Source organism: Nerophis lumbriciformis, linkage group LG38 (assembly GCF_033978685.3).
Source record: "Nerophis lumbriciformis linkage group LG38, RoL_Nlum_v2.1, whole genome shotgun sequence".
NCBI classification, from domain to species: domain Eukaryota; kingdom Metazoa; phylum Chordata; class Actinopteri; order Syngnathiformes; family Syngnathidae; genus Nerophis; species Nerophis lumbriciformis.
This window is the reverse complement of record NC_084585.2, coordinates 14,018,174-14,039,622: the sequence shown is the minus strand read 5'-3', so window position 1 is coordinate 14,039,622 and position 21,449 is coordinate 14,018,174. Positions and strand designations below refer to the sequence as shown.

Here is a 21,449-nt window from a genome sequence, read left to right as displayed (position 1 = left end):
CTTGATCTTGACCCACTCAAAGGGAGGAAGGGTTCCTGGAGTGGTGGATTGTTGCCCACGAATCTGTGCAGAGAAATTATTACACAAATTCTGAATTTGATTAAAGTACCATTTTGGTTTTACACTGATTCCTCCTTCCAGGAGGGCTGCTGGTCCTGGTAAGGGCTGACCTGTATGCAGTTCATAGGGTGAAAAAACAGTTTTGTTCATGGACATTCGGATGGTCATTAAAGCCAATGGTAACGCGTCAATCCACTTCAATTTGGTCTGTGCACAGATTTTAGCCAATTGTGTCTTGATGTTTTGGTTCATTCTCTCGATCTTACCTTGGGACTGAGGATGGTACCCCAAACCGAACCTGTGTTCTAGTCCGAAAGCCTTTTCGACCAAGGGTAAGTGAGTATTTTTGAAATGGGTACAGTTGTCTGACCTAATCTTTTTGGGAAAACCATGTCGGGGAATTAGGTCATTAACAAGCCATTTAACTACTGATTTTGTATCCTCTTTTGAGGTTGGGGTTGCTTCCGGCCAACCACTGTAATTGTCAACGCAAGTCAGCAAGTACCTTTTCCCTTGTACCGGATTGATCATGTCAGTGTAATCAAAAACTCGACACGATCCACCCTCAGCTCCTCCACATACCAAATTAATTTACAAAACTACTATCGATGTGCAAAATCGTTATTTTCAAATTAAAATTATTTATAACTTCTTACCCACGGGAAAAATGTTTAAACTATGGAATGTGTCAGAGTCGGATGATTGTCGATTTTGTTGTAAGGAGTCTGAATCCACCCTCACCTCCTCCCCCTTCTGTTTCTGAAAAAGGGACTGTGTTTGTAGTACTATCACTTTCAGAAGCATCCAAGAAAAAAGGGCAGCTGATAGTCAAGTACAGCAAGAGTAGAGGCGGAGGACAGGTCATGTTTGAGGTCAATGAAAGTCTTTTCAGCCTCTGTGGACCACTGGAGGGTGGCGTTAGGGTAGGTGACCCCTTAGCGATATCAACCCTATATTTTATGCAACTTATTCAATATGGTGAAAGCCACAAAATATGCTTATATTTATATTGACACAAATACTAGAAAAACACTAACCTTATGGCGGATGCTTTTGCAATAGGAATTTCATATTTTACCACACCTGGTGCCCCCAATAATTCATTAAGTCAAGCTCATGTTGTAGAAAGTTGAATGATGCGGACACGATTGTTACTGAATACTTTCTATCGGACTTCTGTCATGGCAACTTTGTGTATGTAATAAGCAATTATAATTATTTGATATGCTTAATTGTAATGTGTCGTTTTAGCTCAGCTGTTGTGTAGCTGCTAGCTCCTCCTAGCCTACAGCCGGGGTGTCCAAAGTGCAGCCCATAGCTATGTGTTTAACAGACAACTGAAATAGTTGAAAATGTGGTATTTGTGTGTCGGTTCAATCAGCAGCAGCTACGCCGTGTTTTATCATTGGACCTAAGTCTTTGGTTTCGTAGGCGAGACAGAGAGCAAGGGAACAATGTGGGACAGCATTTGTGTCCATCTTATACCATGCTAGTTGTTGCAAAGATAGGTCAACATGAGCAGCCACACCTTGAGTTCCAACATATATATAAGGAGTCAAAGGCCTCCTGGCATGAGTGTCTAACTGGTGATCATAACATGTGGCGGGTCGGGTGGCGGTACACACGGAAACAGCTCAGTCAGCCAGGGTTTTCACTGATAGAACAGTTCCTTCTGTGCGATATTAAATGTCAGGGTACAGTTTGTGACGCAGGTCATTACCAAGCAGGCAAGGTGTGTGCAGGTCGACCACGAAGGGGTGCTTCAGTGTGTGTCCAGCAATCTGAACCGGAAGTGGTTTGGTGACAGGTAACATTCTTGTAACCCCAGCGAAGCCTTCGACCTTCAAAAAGGAAGCACACAGTTTCTTTGGTACCTCCGCATTCAGAAATGAGTGGGTGGCACCAGTGTCAATCTCGAACTGATAACATTGTCCGTTGACACTTATGTCCAGCAGGGGGCCTGTCTGTATTTCCTGTTGGGGTTCCTGCTGTGGGCGCCCTCTGCCATGCCTTCGTGTTCGTCTGGCGGCATAACGGAACCTTTCCTGTTCGGAAATGTTCGGACAGTCTCGACTCCAGTGACCAGGCTGGTCACAGATGAGACAGTTTCCACCCCGGACTGACATTGAAGCACCGTGTCGTCCACCACCCGAGTCCAACCGTCTGGTCTCACTTCTGTTGAGGATTCTTTCCTCCACCTGCTGGAGCTCAAAAGCAAGGTCACCCACTGCTGAATATACTTTAGCTGATTTTTGACCTTTTGGTTCTTTTGACTTTTTATCTTCAGCGGTCTGTAAATTAAGTAGTTGTTTCCTTGTTACTCTACCACAAGCCTTGTTGTCATCATCCTGCTCTGTCCAATTTTGCATATAATGAATAAGATGTCCCTCCCATGTGTTGCTTTCGGCACCGTGTACATCAGGGTCAGCTTTGTCTAAAGTGTTTAGCCAAAGGCTCCTTCCTTCAGGTAAAGGTGGGAGTTTGTCAACAATGGCTTGCTTGTCTGCAACGGCAAAAAGCTTATATTGAAATCTTCCCCCATTATCAGGAATTAGTGGGTATGTGTGGCCTTCCTGTGTTCCATAGCGTGTGTTACATGAATGTATGTCATGTGTCAAAAATGTCTGGTGTGCACGTGCAAGGTTGCCATCTGCCGGAGGAAAATGGTCAGACGTGTAAAGGGAGGAGTCAAGAATTTGGGCCGATGGAGACATTTTAAGTTTCGGAGGTAGGATCAATCTTAGAGGGGGCGTGGGAGTACCGTCCTCGCTTGTCACAGGAGTAGGGGGCGGGCCAGAGAGCTTCCTCTCTGATTTGAGCACCAGTGCTCCTCTTGTGACTGTCAAAAGTGGGTATAGAGACGATTCCGGTCTCACGTCATAGGGCGGTGGCTTAGTCAAAGTCTGGGCGGGTCGTTTGAATAATTTACTTAATTAACTCTGCCAGCTGAGGTATCCACTCACCTGTCATCTGCTTCACAGCCGGCTTCTGCACATGCCCTGCTTGCAGGTGACGCGTGGACCACGCCCCTTCCACAACACTATATTGCAAAAGTATTTGGCCACCCATCCAAATGATCCAATGTTTCTACAAACATTTGTGAAAGAATGGGCCACTCTCAGGAACTGAGTGATTTCCAGCGTGGAACTGTCATTGGATGCCTTTCTGACTTTCTGCACAATCAGTTGCTACAGAGCTCCAAACTTCATGTGACCTTCCAATTAGCCCACGTACAGTACGCAGAGAGCTTCATGGAATGGGTTTCTGTGGCCGAGAAGCTGCATCTAAGCCATACATCACCAAATCCAATGCAAAGCATCAGATGCAGTGGTGTAAAGCACTTCGCCACTGGACTCTAGAGCACTGGAGACGTGTTCTCTGGAGTGATGAATCACGCTTTTCCATCTGGCAATCTAATGGACGAGTCTGGGTTTGGAGGTTGCCAGGAGAACGGTACATTTCGGACTGCATTGTGCCAAGTGTGAAATTTAGTGGAGGAGGAATTATGGTGTGGGGTTGTTTTGGACATTTTGGACAATTCCATGCTCCCAACCCAGTGGGAACAGCGGTCCCCTTCCTCTTCCAACATGACTGGGCACCAGTGCACAAAGCAAGGTCCATAAAGACATGGATGACAGAGTCTGGTGTGGCTAAGCTTGACTGACCTGCACAGAGACCTGACCTGAACCCGATAGAAAAACCTTTGGGATGAATTAGAACAGAGAGCCTTCTCAACCAACATCAGTGTGTGACCTCACCAATGCGCTTTTGAAATTCCTATAAACACACTCCGCAACCTTGTGGACAGCATCTTTAGTGAATAATACAATGTTGTTTTTTTTCAAATTCAAGACAAATTTATATGTTTTTGGTAACACTTTAGTATGGGGAACATATTCTAAGTAACAAACACTTAATTTAGAGTTTTTTGGACACTAGGGGAACATATTCTAAGTAACAAACACTTAATTTAGAGTTATTTGGTTAGGGTTAGGGTTAGGGTTAGAGGGTTTGGGCCAGGGTTAGAGGGTTAGGCTTATAATAAGGCCTTGCCGAATAAGGCATTAATAAGTACTTAATAATGACTAGTTAAGAGCCAATATGTTACTAATTTGCATGTTAATAAGCAACTAATTAATGGTGAATATGTTCCCCATACTAAAGTGTTACCATGTTTTTTTACTAGTGCACAAAATGAACCGTGCATGAACATCAACTTGTTCAAACAACAAAACCAACACAGTGCATAAACTCACAACAAATTACACACCTGCAAATCAGTCTGACTTCTGCTGTTGCCGTATCCGTAATACGCCGATAGGGAGAAGTTTTTATTTACACGATGAGTCGGGTGTGTCTTGACCTCCACCGAACCCCTGACCCGACTCACCGAACCCCTAGGGTTCGATCGAACCCAGGTTAAGAAAAACTGCAAAAGAAGGACACAAAACTAGGACTGCATCAAACGATTATTTCTTGAATCGATGAATCTATCGATTATTATTTTCAATTTATCGGTTAATCTGTAGATTGAATTTCTTTCTGTAAAAAATAGTTTTTAGTGTATTGGTATTTTTCGAATGAATTCCCCAAAAATACATCAACAATTTTCTTATGTCGAAACTTTAAATGCATGTTGTTTTGTCGGGATACAAATGAAAATTACTTTATTTCCTCCGCCATCCTGTTCAATATGTTTTTGTGCAAAATTACTAAATTACAGAATAAAATAATGTTTTTTTGTCTTAAATAGAAATAGTTCCTGCTTGAAGGGGAACTAGACATTTTTGGGGAATTTTGCCTATTGTTTACAATCACTACGAAGACAAGAACACACATGTCTTTTTTGTGTTGGATTATAGACATGAGAAAAAAAATGATTGGAAGATGCGACTAACGGGAGTCACCGTTGTACCCTTCAAAGCCTTTTAAAACCCTCCATCAACATTTTATATACATACTGCAAGTATATAATGCAGTAACAGACACGTTCATAACAATATGTAATATGTACAAAATTTACCGTATTTTAGTCATTTTAATTAATCATTGGCGGAACTCATTCTCCAGCGCATTTATTTCCGTTTCCATAGCAACGCACAACCGGATGCAAACACGCGAGTGTGTTCTAATCATGGCAGACTTGGTAACAAACAAAGACGACTATTTTTGGACAAATGAGGATTCACAACCTTATCTTTAACTTATCACAAAACCTTTCCACAGAAATAGGCACGCAAGGTACATGACGTCGACGTATTTACGTCATCAATGACGTCGACTAAGTTGACGAATCGTCCCAACCCGACACAAAACACTCATTGGTTGTAGCTGAAAATATGACAAATACATGCTAAAAACCGCACTGTGGCCAGGGAGTTATTGGAAAGAAAACAGATGGTGGATGGGAAGGAATATCAACATTGATTTAATCGTGTATTCCCCTTTAGAATCTTCATTTTAGATGTCGTCACTTACTTAGCATGTGCATTCATGTCATTGTTTCATATTGGACCGTGCGGTCTTCTTTCATGTCCTTCACATTGAACGTTAACTGAGCGTCCTTTTCCTCAGCAGCTCACCAAGGAAGATCACAAGGTTGTCGAAATTGTCGGGAGTGTTCCCACGACAACGGCTGCACGCGCTGCAGAGAGCACGTCTTCCTCTTTCTGCAGCGGGACGGCATGTCTCACCACGGAACGTGTCTCCACGCCTGTCCTTTCGGATACTTTGGCCAGAGGGGGCGGGACATTAACCGCTGCTTAAGTAAGCTGATCATAAGCGCCGCAGTTCTTCATCATGTTCAAGGTAAAGGTGTTAACTACACTCTAGCACACTTTGTTGTGTTGATTGTTGTCAGAGTGCCGCTCAATGGACTGTGAGCAGTGCTTCAGCAGGGACTTTTGCATCAAGTGTAAGCCGGGTTTCCAGCTCTGCAAAGGCCGATGTTTGAACCGCTTCCCTGAGGTAACCTCTGCACAACACAATCAGTGTCTCGGAGAGGAACACCACGCTCAGAGTGAACCATGGGCTACAATCGGTGAGTCAGTCCATTAAAAATACTGTTGTTTTTTAATTTATATTATGTAAGGGCAAACTTCGGCTTATAGGTCATATGCGCTCCAATGTTTTCAAATGATTTGTTTTTAAAACCCTTTAATATTGAGCTGATAAGTCTTAAACCATTTGCGCAAACAAAACAAAAAACGTTTCCGATACTAGAAGTTCTGTGTTTTACAATGATATACAGTTACCGTATTTTCCGGACCATAGGGCACACTGGATTATAAGACGCACTGCAGATGAATGGTCTATTTTTGATCTTTTTTCATGTATTAGGCGCACCGGATTATAGGGTGCATTAAAGGAGTCATATTATTATCATTTTTTTCTAAATGTAAAATACTTCCTTGTGGTCTACATAACACATAATGTTGGTTCTTTGGTCAAAATGTTGCATAGATTATGTTTTACAGATCGTCTTCAAGCCACTTTCTGACAGTCGCTTCCGGATGCACCGTTTTGTGGGCGGTCTTATTTACGTGGCTCACCTTCGGCAGCGTCTTCACCCCGTCATCTTTGTTGTAGCGGTGTTGCGTGCAAGGACGGGGGTGGAAGAAGTGTCAAAAGATGGAGCTAACTGTTTTAATGACATTCAGACTTTACTTAAATCAATAACGGAGCAGCATCTCCTCATCCGGAAACAACAACACCGGAAATGTGTCCCGTGAAAAACCGTCCGACCGGAACTCTTATAACTAAAGTTCCTTGGGTGGATAATGTGAACTCACTACACCGGTATGTTTTAGCGCTTTCATGGCGAATTTACTGACAGATATAAGTAAGAACTTTACACTACTTTATATTAGAAATGGCAACAGCGGAGGATGAATGTCACTTAACAAGAAGATAGAGGAAAAAGAAGAAGCTTATTGACTATGGCGTCGGCGCGAACGCGCGCAATTTTTCAGGATCCATACAGATCCCAAATACAGATGAGCAGGTACCAGAAGGTAAGAAAAGTTGCTTTTGCACAATATTGTAAAACAAAACGCCAGATTATATGTCTTACTTTATACACACACCATAATAATACTCGTATGTTTAATGCGCCGACAATCCTTCAAGCGGTGCGGCTTCATAGCTTACCAAAGTCATACTAAAACATTTTGATAGATTTTTGAGCGCCGTGTGTGATGTTCTATATTTTCAATGGAACATTCTAAATGTTGGTGTTGTTTACTTGGAACATATTGCCATCATAGTGCAGCCTGCAGCCCCCCACCACCCTCTACACCCCAGATTGTAAATAATGAAAATAATTCAATGTGATTATCTTGTGTTAAAGTTAAAGTTAAAGTACCAATGATTGTCACACACACACTAGGTGTGGCGAAATTATTCTCTGCATTTGACCCATCACCCTTGATCACCCCCTGGGAGGTGAGGGGAGCAGTGGGCAGCAGCGGTGGCCGCGCCCGGGAATCATTTTGGTGATTTAACCCCCAATTCCAACCCTTGATGCTGAGTGCCAAGCAGGGAGGTAATGGGTCCCATTTTTATAGTCTTTGGTATGACTCGGCCGGGATTTGAACTCACAACCTACCGATCTCAGGACGGACACTCTAACCACTAGGCCACTGAGTAGGTCCACTAGGCCACTGAGTAGGTGATGACTGTATTATGATGATAGTATATATGATAGTATATATCTGTATCATGAATCAATTTAAGTGGACCCCGACTTAAACAAGTGGAAAAACTTATTCGGGTGTTACCATTTAGTGGTCAATTGCACGGAATATGTACTTCACTGTGCAACCTACTAATAAAAGTCTCAATCAATCAATCAAAACACTACACAAAGATTGATTTAAAACCATCAGAGAGAGACGACAACCAGTCCCAGTTCAGATTCACAATAAGAAGAATCTCATGAAACTTCAGGGTTGAAAGAGAAATACATATGTGTTCATGTCTCATACAGGGACATCAGTGTGGTTATATTAACAAGTGAAACAAAGTTTTATCTACGGAGTTACATCGAGCCGGAAGAAAAGGCTGGTGCGCGTGCATACACACACTACACCACCATGACGACACACGTACACATGACCAGCATTGCCTGGATTGATATGGCCTTGTCAAATTTAAGGTCTGTTTCATGGTTTTACATGACATTTGCAAGTGTTAGGTAAACTATCATTTTCACAGAGACAAATTTGCAAAGTCCGCCTCATCAGTAATGAACCTGCCTTCATTACAGACTTGAGCACTTCTCTCTTCTTTACGCCGTGTCGCTGCTTTCGGAAGCTGCATAGAAGAACACGAATAAGAGAAACATGCCTAACTTCAAGCGCCTGGAAATACGCTTAAGCCATACTTGCCAACCCTCCCGAATTTCCTGGGAGACTCCCGAATTTCATTGCCTCTCCCGAAAATCTCCCGGGACAACCATTCTCCCGAATTTCTCCCGATTTCCAACCAGACTTAAGGCACCCCCCTCCAGGTCCGTGTGGACCTGAGTGAGGACAGCCTGTCGTCAAGTCCGCTTGGCCAACCAAAAAGTAACCACAAAACACTACTGTATAGTGTTCTGTGGTTACTTTTTGGTTGGCCAACGGTTTACGTTGTATTGCGCACCCTGACGGCAAATGTGGGAGTCGGTTCTGAAGTATGAAGTAAAGAGACGTAACTTCGTCACCTCGCCTGGTTATTGACTCCAACCCAGAATATTATACTGCCCATACCTACGCTCCTTCAAAGGCTGTGCTACTGGCTGCAAAGCATTGCACTTTCAAATACAACAATGAGTAGAGAGGAGTGTTAAATGTTTATATGTGTAAATAAATGAACACTGAAATTCAAGTATTTATTTTATTTATATGTATATATATAGATATATATAGATATATATATATATATATATATATATATATATATATATATATATATATATATATATATATATATATATATATATATATATAGCTAGAATTCACTGAAAATCAAGTATTTATTTTTTTTATTTTTTTTATATATATATAAGAAATACTTGAATTTCAGTGAATTCTAGCTATAAATATACTCCTCCCCCCTTAACCTCGCCCCCGGCCCCGCCCACCTCAGACACACAAGTGGACGTCACTACTGCTATCTACATCTTTTCGTATCTTCATAAAGGTAAGCTAACAGAGCAGGCCCATCAATAATTGTGCAGACATTCCTGGCTCTGGGGTTGTTTTAAAGACAAACTGTCAACCGATTGCTAGTCTCAGGCGGTAACCGGTCGACGTTTCTACACTCGATTAACCTAAAAATACATAGCTGACTTTTATTTGATTGTTGTGGCTGCTACCAACGCAGCCGAATCATTTGCTTTTCAAAGTGGATATTTGGTGGCATCGAATTATCGCTCACAACCCTAGTAACTATCCACCTGTTTCTATAATACAACGATAATACAAATACAAAAAAAACTATAACAAGATCAGTTGTGTGCATATTCGTGTAAAATATGTGCCTTGGCTTAATAAATGTTGAGAAACGGTGATCTAGATCAGTGTTTTTTCCCACTGTGCCGCGGCACACTAGATACAGACTGGTGTGCCGTGGGAGATTATCTAATTTCACCTATTTGGGTTAAAAATATTTTTTGCAAACCAGTAATTATAGTCTGCAAATTATGTGTTGTTGTTGAGTGTCAGTGCTGTCTAGAGCTCGGCAGAGTAACCGTGTAATACTCTTCCATATCAGTAGGTGGCAGCCGGTGGCTAATTGCTTTGTAGATGTCGGGAACAGCGGGAGGCAGCCTGCAGGTAAAAAGGTGTCTAATGCTTAAACCAAAAATAAACAAAAGGTGAGTGCCCCTAAGAAAAGGCATTGACGCTTAGGAAAGGCTATGCGGAACAAAACTAAAACTGAACTGGCTACAAAGTCAACAAAAACAGAATGCTGGACGACAGCAAAGACTTACTGTGGAGCAGACGGCATCCACAATGTACATCTGAACATGAAATGACAATCAACAATGTCCCCACAAAGAAGGATAAAAACAACTGAAATATTCTTGATTGCTAAAACAAAGTAGATGCGGGAAATATCACTCAAAGGAAGACATGAAACTGCTACAGGAAAATACCCCCAAAAAAGAGAAAAAGCCACCAAAATAGTAGCGCAAGACAAGAACTAAAACATTGCACACAGGAAAACACCAAAAAACTCAAAATAAGTCACGGCGTGATGTGACAGGTCATGACAGTATACCTACTTGGAGACAAGAGCTATAGTGATGCATGTTTGATTATGGTTTGAATTCATATCCAACAATTGCGAGAACGACTTTTTACTGTCAATATCAACTGCTGAGTTTAATTTTTTAATGTTTTCTGCTAGTGGTGTGCCTTCGGATTTTTTTCAATAAAAAAAATTGTGCTTTGGCTCAAAAAAGGTTGAAAAACACTGATCAAGATTGCACAGGACATATTTTTATTTATATAATAATATAACATATCAGTTTTTATAATATGTTAATATTACATGCATGTTATATTTTGCATTGCTACTACGGTACATTTTTTGTCTACTTTATACTTTTTTTTTTCGCCCTCTTTTTGTGCCCTTGTGTGCATTATCCTTTCCAACCTTATCCTTTCCACCCTTTGTAACTGAGCTACTGTGTGGAACAATTTCCCTTGTGGATCATTAAAGTTTGTCTAAGTCTAAGTCTAAGTTATTTCCACGCAGAAGACTGCGCCCTGGATCCGCTGGCTGAGTGGAGCCGCTGGAGCATCTGCCTGCGAGACGGCGCCCCCTGTGGCTTCCGGTCGGGCCAACAAATGAGGATGTGGGGCAGTGCAAGACTTGGACCCTCACTCTGCCCGTCACAAAGCCAGACGCGGAAGTGCCGGATGAAGAAGAGGTGTCCGACAGGTGAGGATTGACTAGTGGTCTTTGAGTTTTTGCTGTAACAGGAAGAACGGGCCAAAGGTGATGCCTGATACCATTTGTTTCCGTGACAAGAGTAGTCGCATGCTGATGACAAATGTTTCACCTCAGTTGAGAGCTGCTAACATCTGGATCTAACTAAGAGGAACCTTCAGGAAATAATGGGTGCGATCAAGAAACCTATTACTGGAACGTGGGAAGGACAGACAAATGTACTGTAAATCCCAGAATGTCTGTCAAGGATGTCTCGTCTTCTAATGACACTCTTTGGCCGTTAGGGAATCGTAATCCTAAATCGGAAAGCTTCAGCGCTTCCTTTTTATGGAATGATTGTCTTAAGTCATAGCAAGACTCCTCATGATTTTCACTCGGGTTGAATGTCGTATTTTGGTTTAGGAACTGCTATGTAGTGAAATACTTACCGGTATATTGGGACAGTGGGACTTGACCTAGGGCTGAGACGTGTGTCTCAAGAACTTCCATTTCCTGCACAGCAAAAATGAGCTGACAAAATATAAGATAAAAAGACTAGATTTTTGAAAAAACGTATTATAAACTATTAAAAACTTACTAAAACTAATAGACTTATTTGTCCATGCAACCAGTTAATTTTACTTGATAAGACATCCTAAATTTAAATTGGCATTTCTAGAAATTAGCACGACTTTTAAGATAGAAATAAGTATTTTTTTCTGAAATCAAGCAGTATTGAACTTGTAACTCTTAAATTAAGCATCCTCGGATCATTGAATAATCTTTAAACAATATTTTGTCCGTGGGGGAAACCAAAATATCTGATTTGAATAGTTTTTTTCTCAAATTCAACATTTTTAAACGGAGGAAAATTCAGGGAACTTTGAGCGCCAACTGCAAAATCTACATCAAACTGAATGGGGTCCAGAAGAAGAGTACTAGTTGTCAAAGACATCAAAGATCTGGACGAATATTGAAACTTCCAGAGTAACCACAACAACGATAATGGAGTCTGCCGGAACACAGACTCCGACATTCAACTACAAAATTCCAACACTCCAAGGGATGACCAAACAAGAAGATCTTTACTCAGGTGAACATTCATTTACACTTATAGACATTCATAGGGCAACACAAAAGATTGCTGAACAGGAATGTATGTTAATAAAAACTTTCAGCAGCAGAGATCACAATGGTCCGGAATTATAATTAAAAAAGGGAATAGATCCAGATTTTTTTTCCTTTCATACCAGGAACAATTGTTGTTTTTATACAGACAACAATATAACTGAAACATAAAATAGACAACAAACTGTTGATTATTCATTTAAACAGCAGAAGTTTGTATGTAAACTACAGCAACGTGAAGCATTTTTTGGAACAATTCAACAAACCCTTCAAAGTTATTGCTAGCTCAGAAACAATGATTGATGAAAAAAAAGGAATGGATTGTCACTTGGAGGGATATGAACTAAGGCCCCTTCTACACTAAGGTTATCCAGGGTAAATCCCACCTAACCTTATCCTTGTCCACACACACACACAATGGTCATTTAAGACCACCTCCTCCCCTCCGTCAGCCGGCGCAACGCGACCTAATACAAATGTGCGGAAAATGCGCACATCATAGTCACCTCCAGTGTTGCTGTGTGTGCAAGTTCTTAAATTTTACTTATCTGAACAATATCCAGTGTTGTGGTATTTCCATTAACTGGAATCTAGTGTGCTGGGGGCCCTATTGTAATGAATCACACCTGAGCCATCATAAATTAATCAAATCTTTATTGGACACGTGAAAGTACACAATGTGACAAAGAACATTTTACATCAATCAAACTAGGGATCTAGATATCTGGTCAGGGCACTCCTCACTCTTTTGCCTTCACCTTCAATGTCCATTCGTTTTTGGTGACTTTATATAATCTGGACCTAGATAGACGTTGAGTCCGCGACATACATGGCGGACAATAACTGATACTGTCTGCTTTGCCAGTCCAAAAGCCTTCGCTGTTTTCCGTAGTCTTCCCTTGACGACCAGGTAATGCAAAGCACACGCTACCTTTTTTTATCACATTCACGGGAGCCCACATTCTCGTTGACCCTCCTTCGACAAATGGACAAAGTTTTTCGGTAAGTAAAATCACAGCTGACCTGGACATTCGAAAGTTCTCTTGCCGTCTGAGAAGTGTTGTATCCCAAATAGCTGCAATCGCTTTGTCTTAAGGTATTCATGTGTGATTTCCACAAGCGTCTGTACAGACGAAAGGAGAAACACGGGCATGACTTGCCTTCATATTTCCAGTGTTTAGCTCCGAGTTACAAAACCACTTTATTATGAAGCTGGCTGTGGCGTGTTCTTTCTGACGTCACTTTCTGTGTGGGGTGCGGTCTTTCTGGCGTCACTTCCTCTCCGAACTCAGTTTGTAAACGATCATTGAGTCCATACAAAGCTAAGAGCCGGAGATTCAAGAAATACACGGCGCACATACCCCATAAAAATTGTCCGAGGAGGGGGACCTTAAACGATTAGGCTAAATAATTATTAATTTAAGGGGTTATCCGGCTTAGTATAGACATAGCCTAAATTATATCAACAGAACCAACAAGAACAGAGGGGAGTAGCTGTGTACGTGATGTAGAACTCAAACTACAAAATGGTAAAAAAAATATCTTAGAATGCATAACCGTTGAAATCCATCCATCCATCCATCCATTTTCTACCGCTTGCCCCTGTCAGGGTCGCGGAAGCCTACCCAGCTGCACTCGGGCGGAAGGCGGGTTTCACCCTGGACAAGTCGCAACCTCATCGCAGGGCCAACACAGATAGACAGACAACATTCACACTCACATTCACACACTAGGGCCAATTTAGTGTTGCCAATCAACCTATCCCCAGGTGCATGTCTTTGGAGGTGGGAGGAAGCCGGAGTACCCGGAGGAAACCCACACAGTCGTGGGGACAACATGCAAACTCCACACAGAAAAACACAGAGCCCGACTTCCGGTTGAGGACGCATGGCGTGAAGACGTATTAGCCTCTAGCTCCCGCTTTACTCTTCCTTTTAACATGCACCCAACGTGTATTTCACAAGCATTTAACCGCTTGTAACTTTTTTTCTACCACAACAACGCATAACAACACGCTTGGCGACCGACAATGCCTCCCAAATCCGCAAAATCGCAAGAGAAGGCAGAGGCAGATGCTGCAGCCGTTAGCAAATCTGAGCTAATTGCTATACTATCGGACCACAGATCAACCTTGCTAACGGAGCTCAAAACATCCTTTAGCGAGGTGAACGAGAAGCTGGACGGACTTCAGGAGACGGGCAACAGTCATAACTACAGACTGACCTCTCTGGAGGAAAATTCTGAATCCCTACATCAGCGGTTGGAGCAGGTGGAGGCTATTTGTGATATACTACAGGCCGACAACCAGAAGCTAAAGGCTAAGCTAACCGACCTGGATGGAAGGAGCAGGCGGAGTAATGCCCGGCTAGTTGGCTTACCTGAAGGGATAGAAGCATACTTGCCAACCCTCCCGGATTTTCCGGGAGACTCCCGAAATTCAGCGCCTCTCCCGAAAATCTCCCGGGACAAATTGTCTCCCGAAAATCTCCCGAAATTCAGGCGGAGCTGGAGGCCACGCCCCCTCCAGCTCCAGTGACGTGTTGACAGCCTGTTGTACATGCATATGTGACCCACCCATAATGTGTCACATTTTTGTGTTGATTTATTTAGTTTATTTTGTGGTTTGAATTCGTTTTTGGAGCTGTCATTACACATTTATCAGTATTCACATTGGTCAGTAGGGGGCAGTAGGGCGTTTCTTCCCAATTGAATGCTATCACCTGCAGACCGGAAGTGTCTTGTCATTCTGATGAGAGCGACCAGTCTGTGAACAATTGAAACCTCCTGTGTGCTTTTTCCTCCTGTATAACAGGTTAGTTTTGGTGAATCAACTCACTGAATGATATCCATGTGATCTTTATAAGTTTAAGTACACATTCTGATGGTGGAGCCTAACTCTAAAGTGTTTGTGAGTTGTAGTTTGTATTTGTGAATGAATCCAGTGCACAGCTGCAGTAATCAATACAAAATGGCGACGTGAGTACGCAATGTTTATATAGGAACTTCTGATCCTAATTCAGACTCCCAAATTAGAGCTCCCGTTTTCTTATTGATTTTATAATGTATATTTGTATAATGTGTGTGTTCTGAAATAGTGACAGAGAATAGAACAAGGATGGACAATTCAACCCTTAACTCAACAATGAGTAGAGGAGTGTTATGTGTGTGTATATGTGTAAATAAATGAACACTGAAATTCGAATATTTATTTCATTTATGTATATATATATATATATATTATGTATATATATATATATATATATATATATATATATATATATATATATATATATATATATATGTATATATATATATATATATATAATACAATATATATATATATATATATATATATATATATATAATACAATATATATGTATATATATATATATATATATATGTATATATATATATATATATATATATATTTATATATATATATATATATATATATATATATATATATATATTTATATATATATATATATATATATATATATATATATATATCTTAACCACGCCCCCAACCACGCCCCCGCCCCACCCCCGACCACGCCCCCCGCCCCCCACCCCCCACCTCCCGAAATCGGAGGTCTCCAGGTTGGCAAGTATGGATAGAAGGCCTGCAACCCACCAAGTTTTTCTCCTTGTTGCTGAAAGAGGTACTTGGGGAGGAAGTATTCGCCTCTCCACCGGAGCTGGACCGCGCTCATCGCAGCCTGGCTCCCAAGCCGGGACACAAGGACAAGCCCCGACCTATCCTGCTCTGTTTTCATCGCTTCCAGAATAAAGAGCTGCTGATCCGGGAGGCTAAGAAGAGGGGTACGCTGCAATACCACAGGCACGCGTTTAGAGTTTACGAGGACTACTCTCCAGAGGTAGTGAATCAGCAGAGGGCTTACCGGACTGATATGGTGTCTCTGTACAAGATGGGATTCAAACCCTCGCTACTCTACCCGGCCAGGCTTCGCATCACACAGACGGACGGCACTCGCGTTTGGCTCAAATCAGTAGCCGAGGCAGATAACTACATCAAGGCGTATAAAGACTCTTCATAACGGTCTCATCAACAAAGTGTGTTTATGAGTTACAGCGAGTTTAAGACCTGGACTGTATAATCATATTACACGTTATACTTTCTACCTCAATCTATATCACAGTTGTTGCTACCATATGTTTATAGCTAGCTTTTATATCGGTCTAGATAGAAGTTTGTAAAATTTCAGCAGCATATAGTACATTCATTTAAGCCTATAATTTATTATTTTCTCTTATTTTCCCTACTTCATTTGAGATGCACATGTATAAAGGAGCCCTTTTTTCCCATTTTATTTGTATCTTTTTTGAAAATGATCAATCTTCATTGGTTTATTTCATTTAGTAGGGATTTGTCTTTAAGTTTTTTTTCTATTTTTATTTTATTTTTTTCTATTTTTATTTTATTTATTTTCTTCCCTCTTCTTTATTTATACTTCTCCAAAGGGTCCACAAATTGCAGGCTGGTTTAAGCTGTGAAGGTTTAACATAGTTAATTTTTATTTCAATTGTGAAATGCTGCTGATATAAATGTACTACTTACATGCAACAAGAATAGCTATCGGATTCCAGAAAACACAGAGCGAGATGTTCTACCTCTTGTGCGAAACACAAATGCATAAAATGACTTAACACATTAAAATGACTAGAACAGGGAACGTGAATGGAAGACCTGACGGATAAAATTTACGGGTGCGCATCATCAGTAGTGTTCCTCTGGGTCATTGGGTGTTTCGGCCTTTAACACTATAGACCCTCTCCAGAGGCGGCCAGCTACAGGATGATCAGACCTGAGCTTGCGACCCAAGCCCAATTAGCCATAAAAGTCACCTTGTTGGCAGACCTATCAGGGAACTATGCATGGCAGGGGCGTCTGGTTCCCTGAGTCAGCTTTGCCTGACCGCATACCTCCTGATGCACTAGTTGGGGGCCCAATTGGGGTCATTCCTCTTCAGCCAGAGCCACCGGCTGCTCTTTTCGGCTGCTTCAGATGCGGCTTTGATGGCTGTACGCAGGCACTGACCCCTGACTCCCAAGTCCCTCAGCAGTTTTGCGGTAGAGGTTCCCATGAAGCCTCTGCACCCAACCTCCACAGGGCGGACTTCAGTATTCCAGCCACGATTTTGAGCTTCCGCGGCCAGCTCGGAATACCGCAAATATTTCTTCTCATATGCCTCCTCCATGGATTCCTCCCAGGGTACAGTGAGCTCAACAATGAAGGCCTTTTTGTGGGAAGGGGGCCAGAGCACGAGGTCAGGCCTCAAAGTCGTAGTGGCGATCTCGGTGGGGAAAATCAGCTGTTTGCCAACATCTGCCAGCATCTTCCAGTCACGTGCTGGATACAGCTGACTTCTCTCTGACGGGTTAACGTTGCGCCCGGCAACTGTGACCCCTTCAAGGTAGTTCTCCATGAAGTCTTAGATGTTGGTGGTGGTAGTGCATTGATGTTGGATCGTTTTACCTCCAGTGTGGAAGCAAGGCTCTTCAAAACTTGGTTGTGGCGCCAAGTATATCGCCCCTGAGTGAGGCTGGTTTTGCAACCTGTGAGTATGTGTCGGAGGGAGGCTGGCTTAGCACAAAGGGCGCATGATGGATATTCGCCAAACCACTGCTGGAGATTGGTTGGGGTCGGAAGGATATCGTAGGTAGCTCTGATGGCAAAGCTTAAGCTACTTGCATCCATGGCCCATACATCTCTCCAGCTCAACTTCTTTCTTTCAACGCCTTCCCACCGAGTCCACCGACCCTGTTTGCCAAAGGTGACTGCCTTGGCCCATCTCAAGGCCTCCTCATGACGCCGTACTTCCTCCACCACCATCTTCCTCCGTGTTGGCACAGTGGCACTTCTCCAGGCAGGGCGACTACACATAAGACCAAGGCCTCCTCTACCTTGCTGAACATTCCCCACAATGTCAGCATGTCTGAGAGCTGCTGTTGCCTCTTCAACTGCTCTTGCTGGTGTCCACTTGTGCCCTGAAACCAATGTTGGTGCATTTTCCCTAACCGCTGGATCTTTGGATTCATTCAATGTCAACTGCAGTCCTGTTTTGGCACACTTGAACTCCTCTGTAAGACTGGTAAGGGGCAACTTGAGGATACTGTCACCGTAAAGCCCTATGGTGGTGAGACAGCGTGGAACTTCAAGCCACTTTTTTATGTAGCCGGTGACTCTTCTCTCCAGCTTCTCCACTGTTGAAATGGGCACCTCATAGACTGCCAGGGGCCACATCACCCGGGGTAGTAAGCCAAACTGGAGGCACCAGGACTTGAGCTTCCCAGGAAGTTGGGTATTGTCAATCGCCAGTAGGCCTCTTTTGATGTCATTGCACAACTGCTTCACCTGGTCTTTATCTCTTAGACTTGCATCATATCACCTTCCCAGACTTTTGACTGGCTGCTCGGATATAGTTGGGATTGGCTCATCTCCAATGAAGAACTGCAAATCAGCGAGCACTCCCTTCACCACTGAGATGCTGCGTGACTTGGATGGGTTAATCTTCATCTGAGCCCAACTGATGTTCTCCTCGAGTTTTCTGAGTAATCTCCTGGTGCAAGGGATGGTGGTAGTCAGAGTGGTGATGTCATCCATGTAGGCTCTGAGGGGATGGAGGCGCCTGCACGAGCCAAGTTTTTGTCCACCTACGACCCATTTTGAGGCTCGAATGATGATCTCCATGGCCATGGTAAATGCCAAGGAAGATACAGTACATCCGGCCATGATGCCTATTTCCAGGTGCTGCCAAGAGGTGGTAAATTCCGGTGTTGAGAAGCAGAACTGCAGGTCATGAAAGTAGACTTTCACCAAGGTTGTGATGGTGTCCGGGATGTTAAAGAATTTGAAGGCAGTCCAGAGGAGCTCATGGGGCACAGAGCCAAAGGCATTTGCGAGATCCAAGAAAGCTGCGTGAAGGTCTCTTTTCTCCCGCTTTGCCATTTGGATCTGGTGCCAGATCATACTGGCATGTTCTAGGCACCCAGAGAAGCCTGGTACTCCTGCCTTCTGAACAGATGTATCTATATACTCATTTCTGTGCAGGTACTCGGCCACCCTTTGTGTGCAATAACACCGAAGAAGATCTTACCCTCCACGTTTAGCAAGGCAATTGGGCGGAACTGACTGAGATAGGCTCCAGCGCCCCCCGCGACCCCAAAGGGAATAAGCGGTAGAAAATGGATGGATGGATGGATGACTGATGTTTGGGGCGTCTTTCTCTTTTGGAATAAGGATCCCACCTGCCCTACGCCATGCTTTAGGAGTGGTTTTCTTCTGCCATACCGTTCTCATGAGTCTCCAAAGAATCCTGCAGACATCTGGTGCGTTCTTGTAAATCTTGTACGGGACTCCGTTTGGCCCAGGAGCTGAAGCTGTTCTTGCCCGATGGACAATCCTCTCGACATCCTTCCATGTTGGAGGACCGGTTTCAAATTGATGCTTTGGGGGGTCGATTGGTGGAATGTCTGGAGGAATGGCCATGTGTTCATGACGCCTTGGATCAGAGTGGATTGCTCTCAGGTGGTCCTCTAAATCATACTTTGTTGTTTTTAGGACCCCACTTTTCTCCTTGGTAAAGAGATTCTTCAGGAATTTAAAAGGATCTTTGTAGAACCGTGTTCTTGTTTGTTCTTTCTTCCTTCTTCGTTTGCATAGACTCTCTGCTCTGCGGAGGGATGCCAGGCGTGTTTTAATGTCAGCTTGGAGAGCGCATATGCCCAGAGGTGGGTAGAGTAGCCAGAAATTGTACTCAAGTAAGAGTACTGTTACTTTAGAGATTTATTACTCAAGTAAAAGAAAGGAGTAGTCACCCAAATATTTACTTGAGTAAAAGTAAAAAGTATGTTGTGAAAAAACTACTCAAGTACTGAGTAACTGATGAGTAACATACACACACATATCATATATATATATATATATATATACATACACACACACATATATATACACACACATATACTGTATATATATATATATATATATATATATATATATATATATATATATATATATATATACACATTTATATATATATATATATATACATATACATATATATATATATATATATATATATATATATATATATATATATATATATATATATATATATATATATATATATATATATACACATATATATATACAGTATATAATTTATATTTATTTATTTTGCCGTTTTTGTTTACATGTTAAAGGTGTTTTAATGAATATACATGCATGTTTAACACATATAGATTAATTTCTTTCATGAAGACAAGAATATAAGTTGGTGTATTACCTGATTCTGATGACTTGCATTGATTGTAATCAGACAGTAGTGCTGATAGCGTCCACGTTTTCAAATGGAGGAGAAAAAAAGTTCCTCCTTTCTGTCTAATACCACATGAAAGTGGTTGGTTTTTGGCATCTTATTTATCCAGCTTCCATATTCGTTTTTATACACTTTACAAGACATACATTGGCGTCAAACTCCGTAGCTTGCTAGCTTGTTTGGGCTGGCTTTCGGAGACTCTTGTTTTGAAAGCGCAGGCGCGATGGAGCGGCACTTTTATTGTGAAGACAGGAACTGTGCAGTCAGTCTTTAGGCTTTTGACGGGATGTACGGTTGAAATAAAAAAGGGTCTTTTTTCCTTCACACTTTTGATTGATTGATTGAAACTTTTATTAGTAGATTGCACAGTACAGTATATATTCCGTACAATTGACCACTAAATGGTAACACCCCAATAAGTTTTTCAACTTGTTTAAGTCAGGTCATGTGACCGCCTGGCTCTGTTTGATTGGTCCAACGTCACCAGTGACTGCATTTGATTGGTGGAACGGAGTGAACGTCACCAGTGACTGTATTTGTTGAAACGCAGGCACTATGACAGACCAAAACAAACAAAGCGTGCATTAACAGATCGATAAAAATTAGTAGCGAGTAGCGAGCTGAATGTAGATAAAAGTAGCGGAGTAAAAGTAGCGTTTCTTCTCTATAAATATACTCAAGTAAAAGTAAAAGTATGTTGCATTAAAACTACTCTTAGAAGTACAATTTATCCCAAAAGTTACTCAAGTAGATGTAACGGAGTAAATGCAGCGCGTTACTACCCACCTCTGCATATGCCCTCCTTTTCCAATTCTGGGGCCCTCTTCCATAGTTTCCTGAGTCGTCTCAGTTCTTTGACAAGGCGCTTGATTTCCTGTTGCCTCCTGGAGATGGGTGGAGTGGGAGGTTGTTTAGCAGCTTTTATCTCTAAAAATCCAAATCGTTCTGCTCCGTATTGATAGATGATGTTTCCCATTTTCTCCAGCTTCTTCTCTGCT

At 42.1% G+C, this 21,449-nt stretch overlaps 1 protein-coding gene across 1 annotated transcript in view; it reads left to right on the top strand.

Annotated features, from left to right (window-relative positions):
* The first annotated feature begins 220 nt into the window (after positions 1 to 220).
* Positions 221 to 21,449, top strand: part of rspo4 (R-spondin 4) — a 93,942-nt gene continuing 72,713 nt past the window's right edge. The window contains exons 1-4 of the mRNA XM_061932298.1: positions 221 to 239; positions 5,635 to 5,826; positions 5,921 to 6,100; positions 10,807 to 10,992. Coding sequence (XP_061788282.1) covers positions 221 to 239; positions 5,635 to 5,826; positions 5,921 to 6,100; positions 10,807 to 10,992 — 577 coding nt within the window. The remainder of the gene's footprint in view (positions 240 to 5,634; positions 5,827 to 5,920; positions 6,101 to 10,806; positions 10,993 to 21,449) is intronic.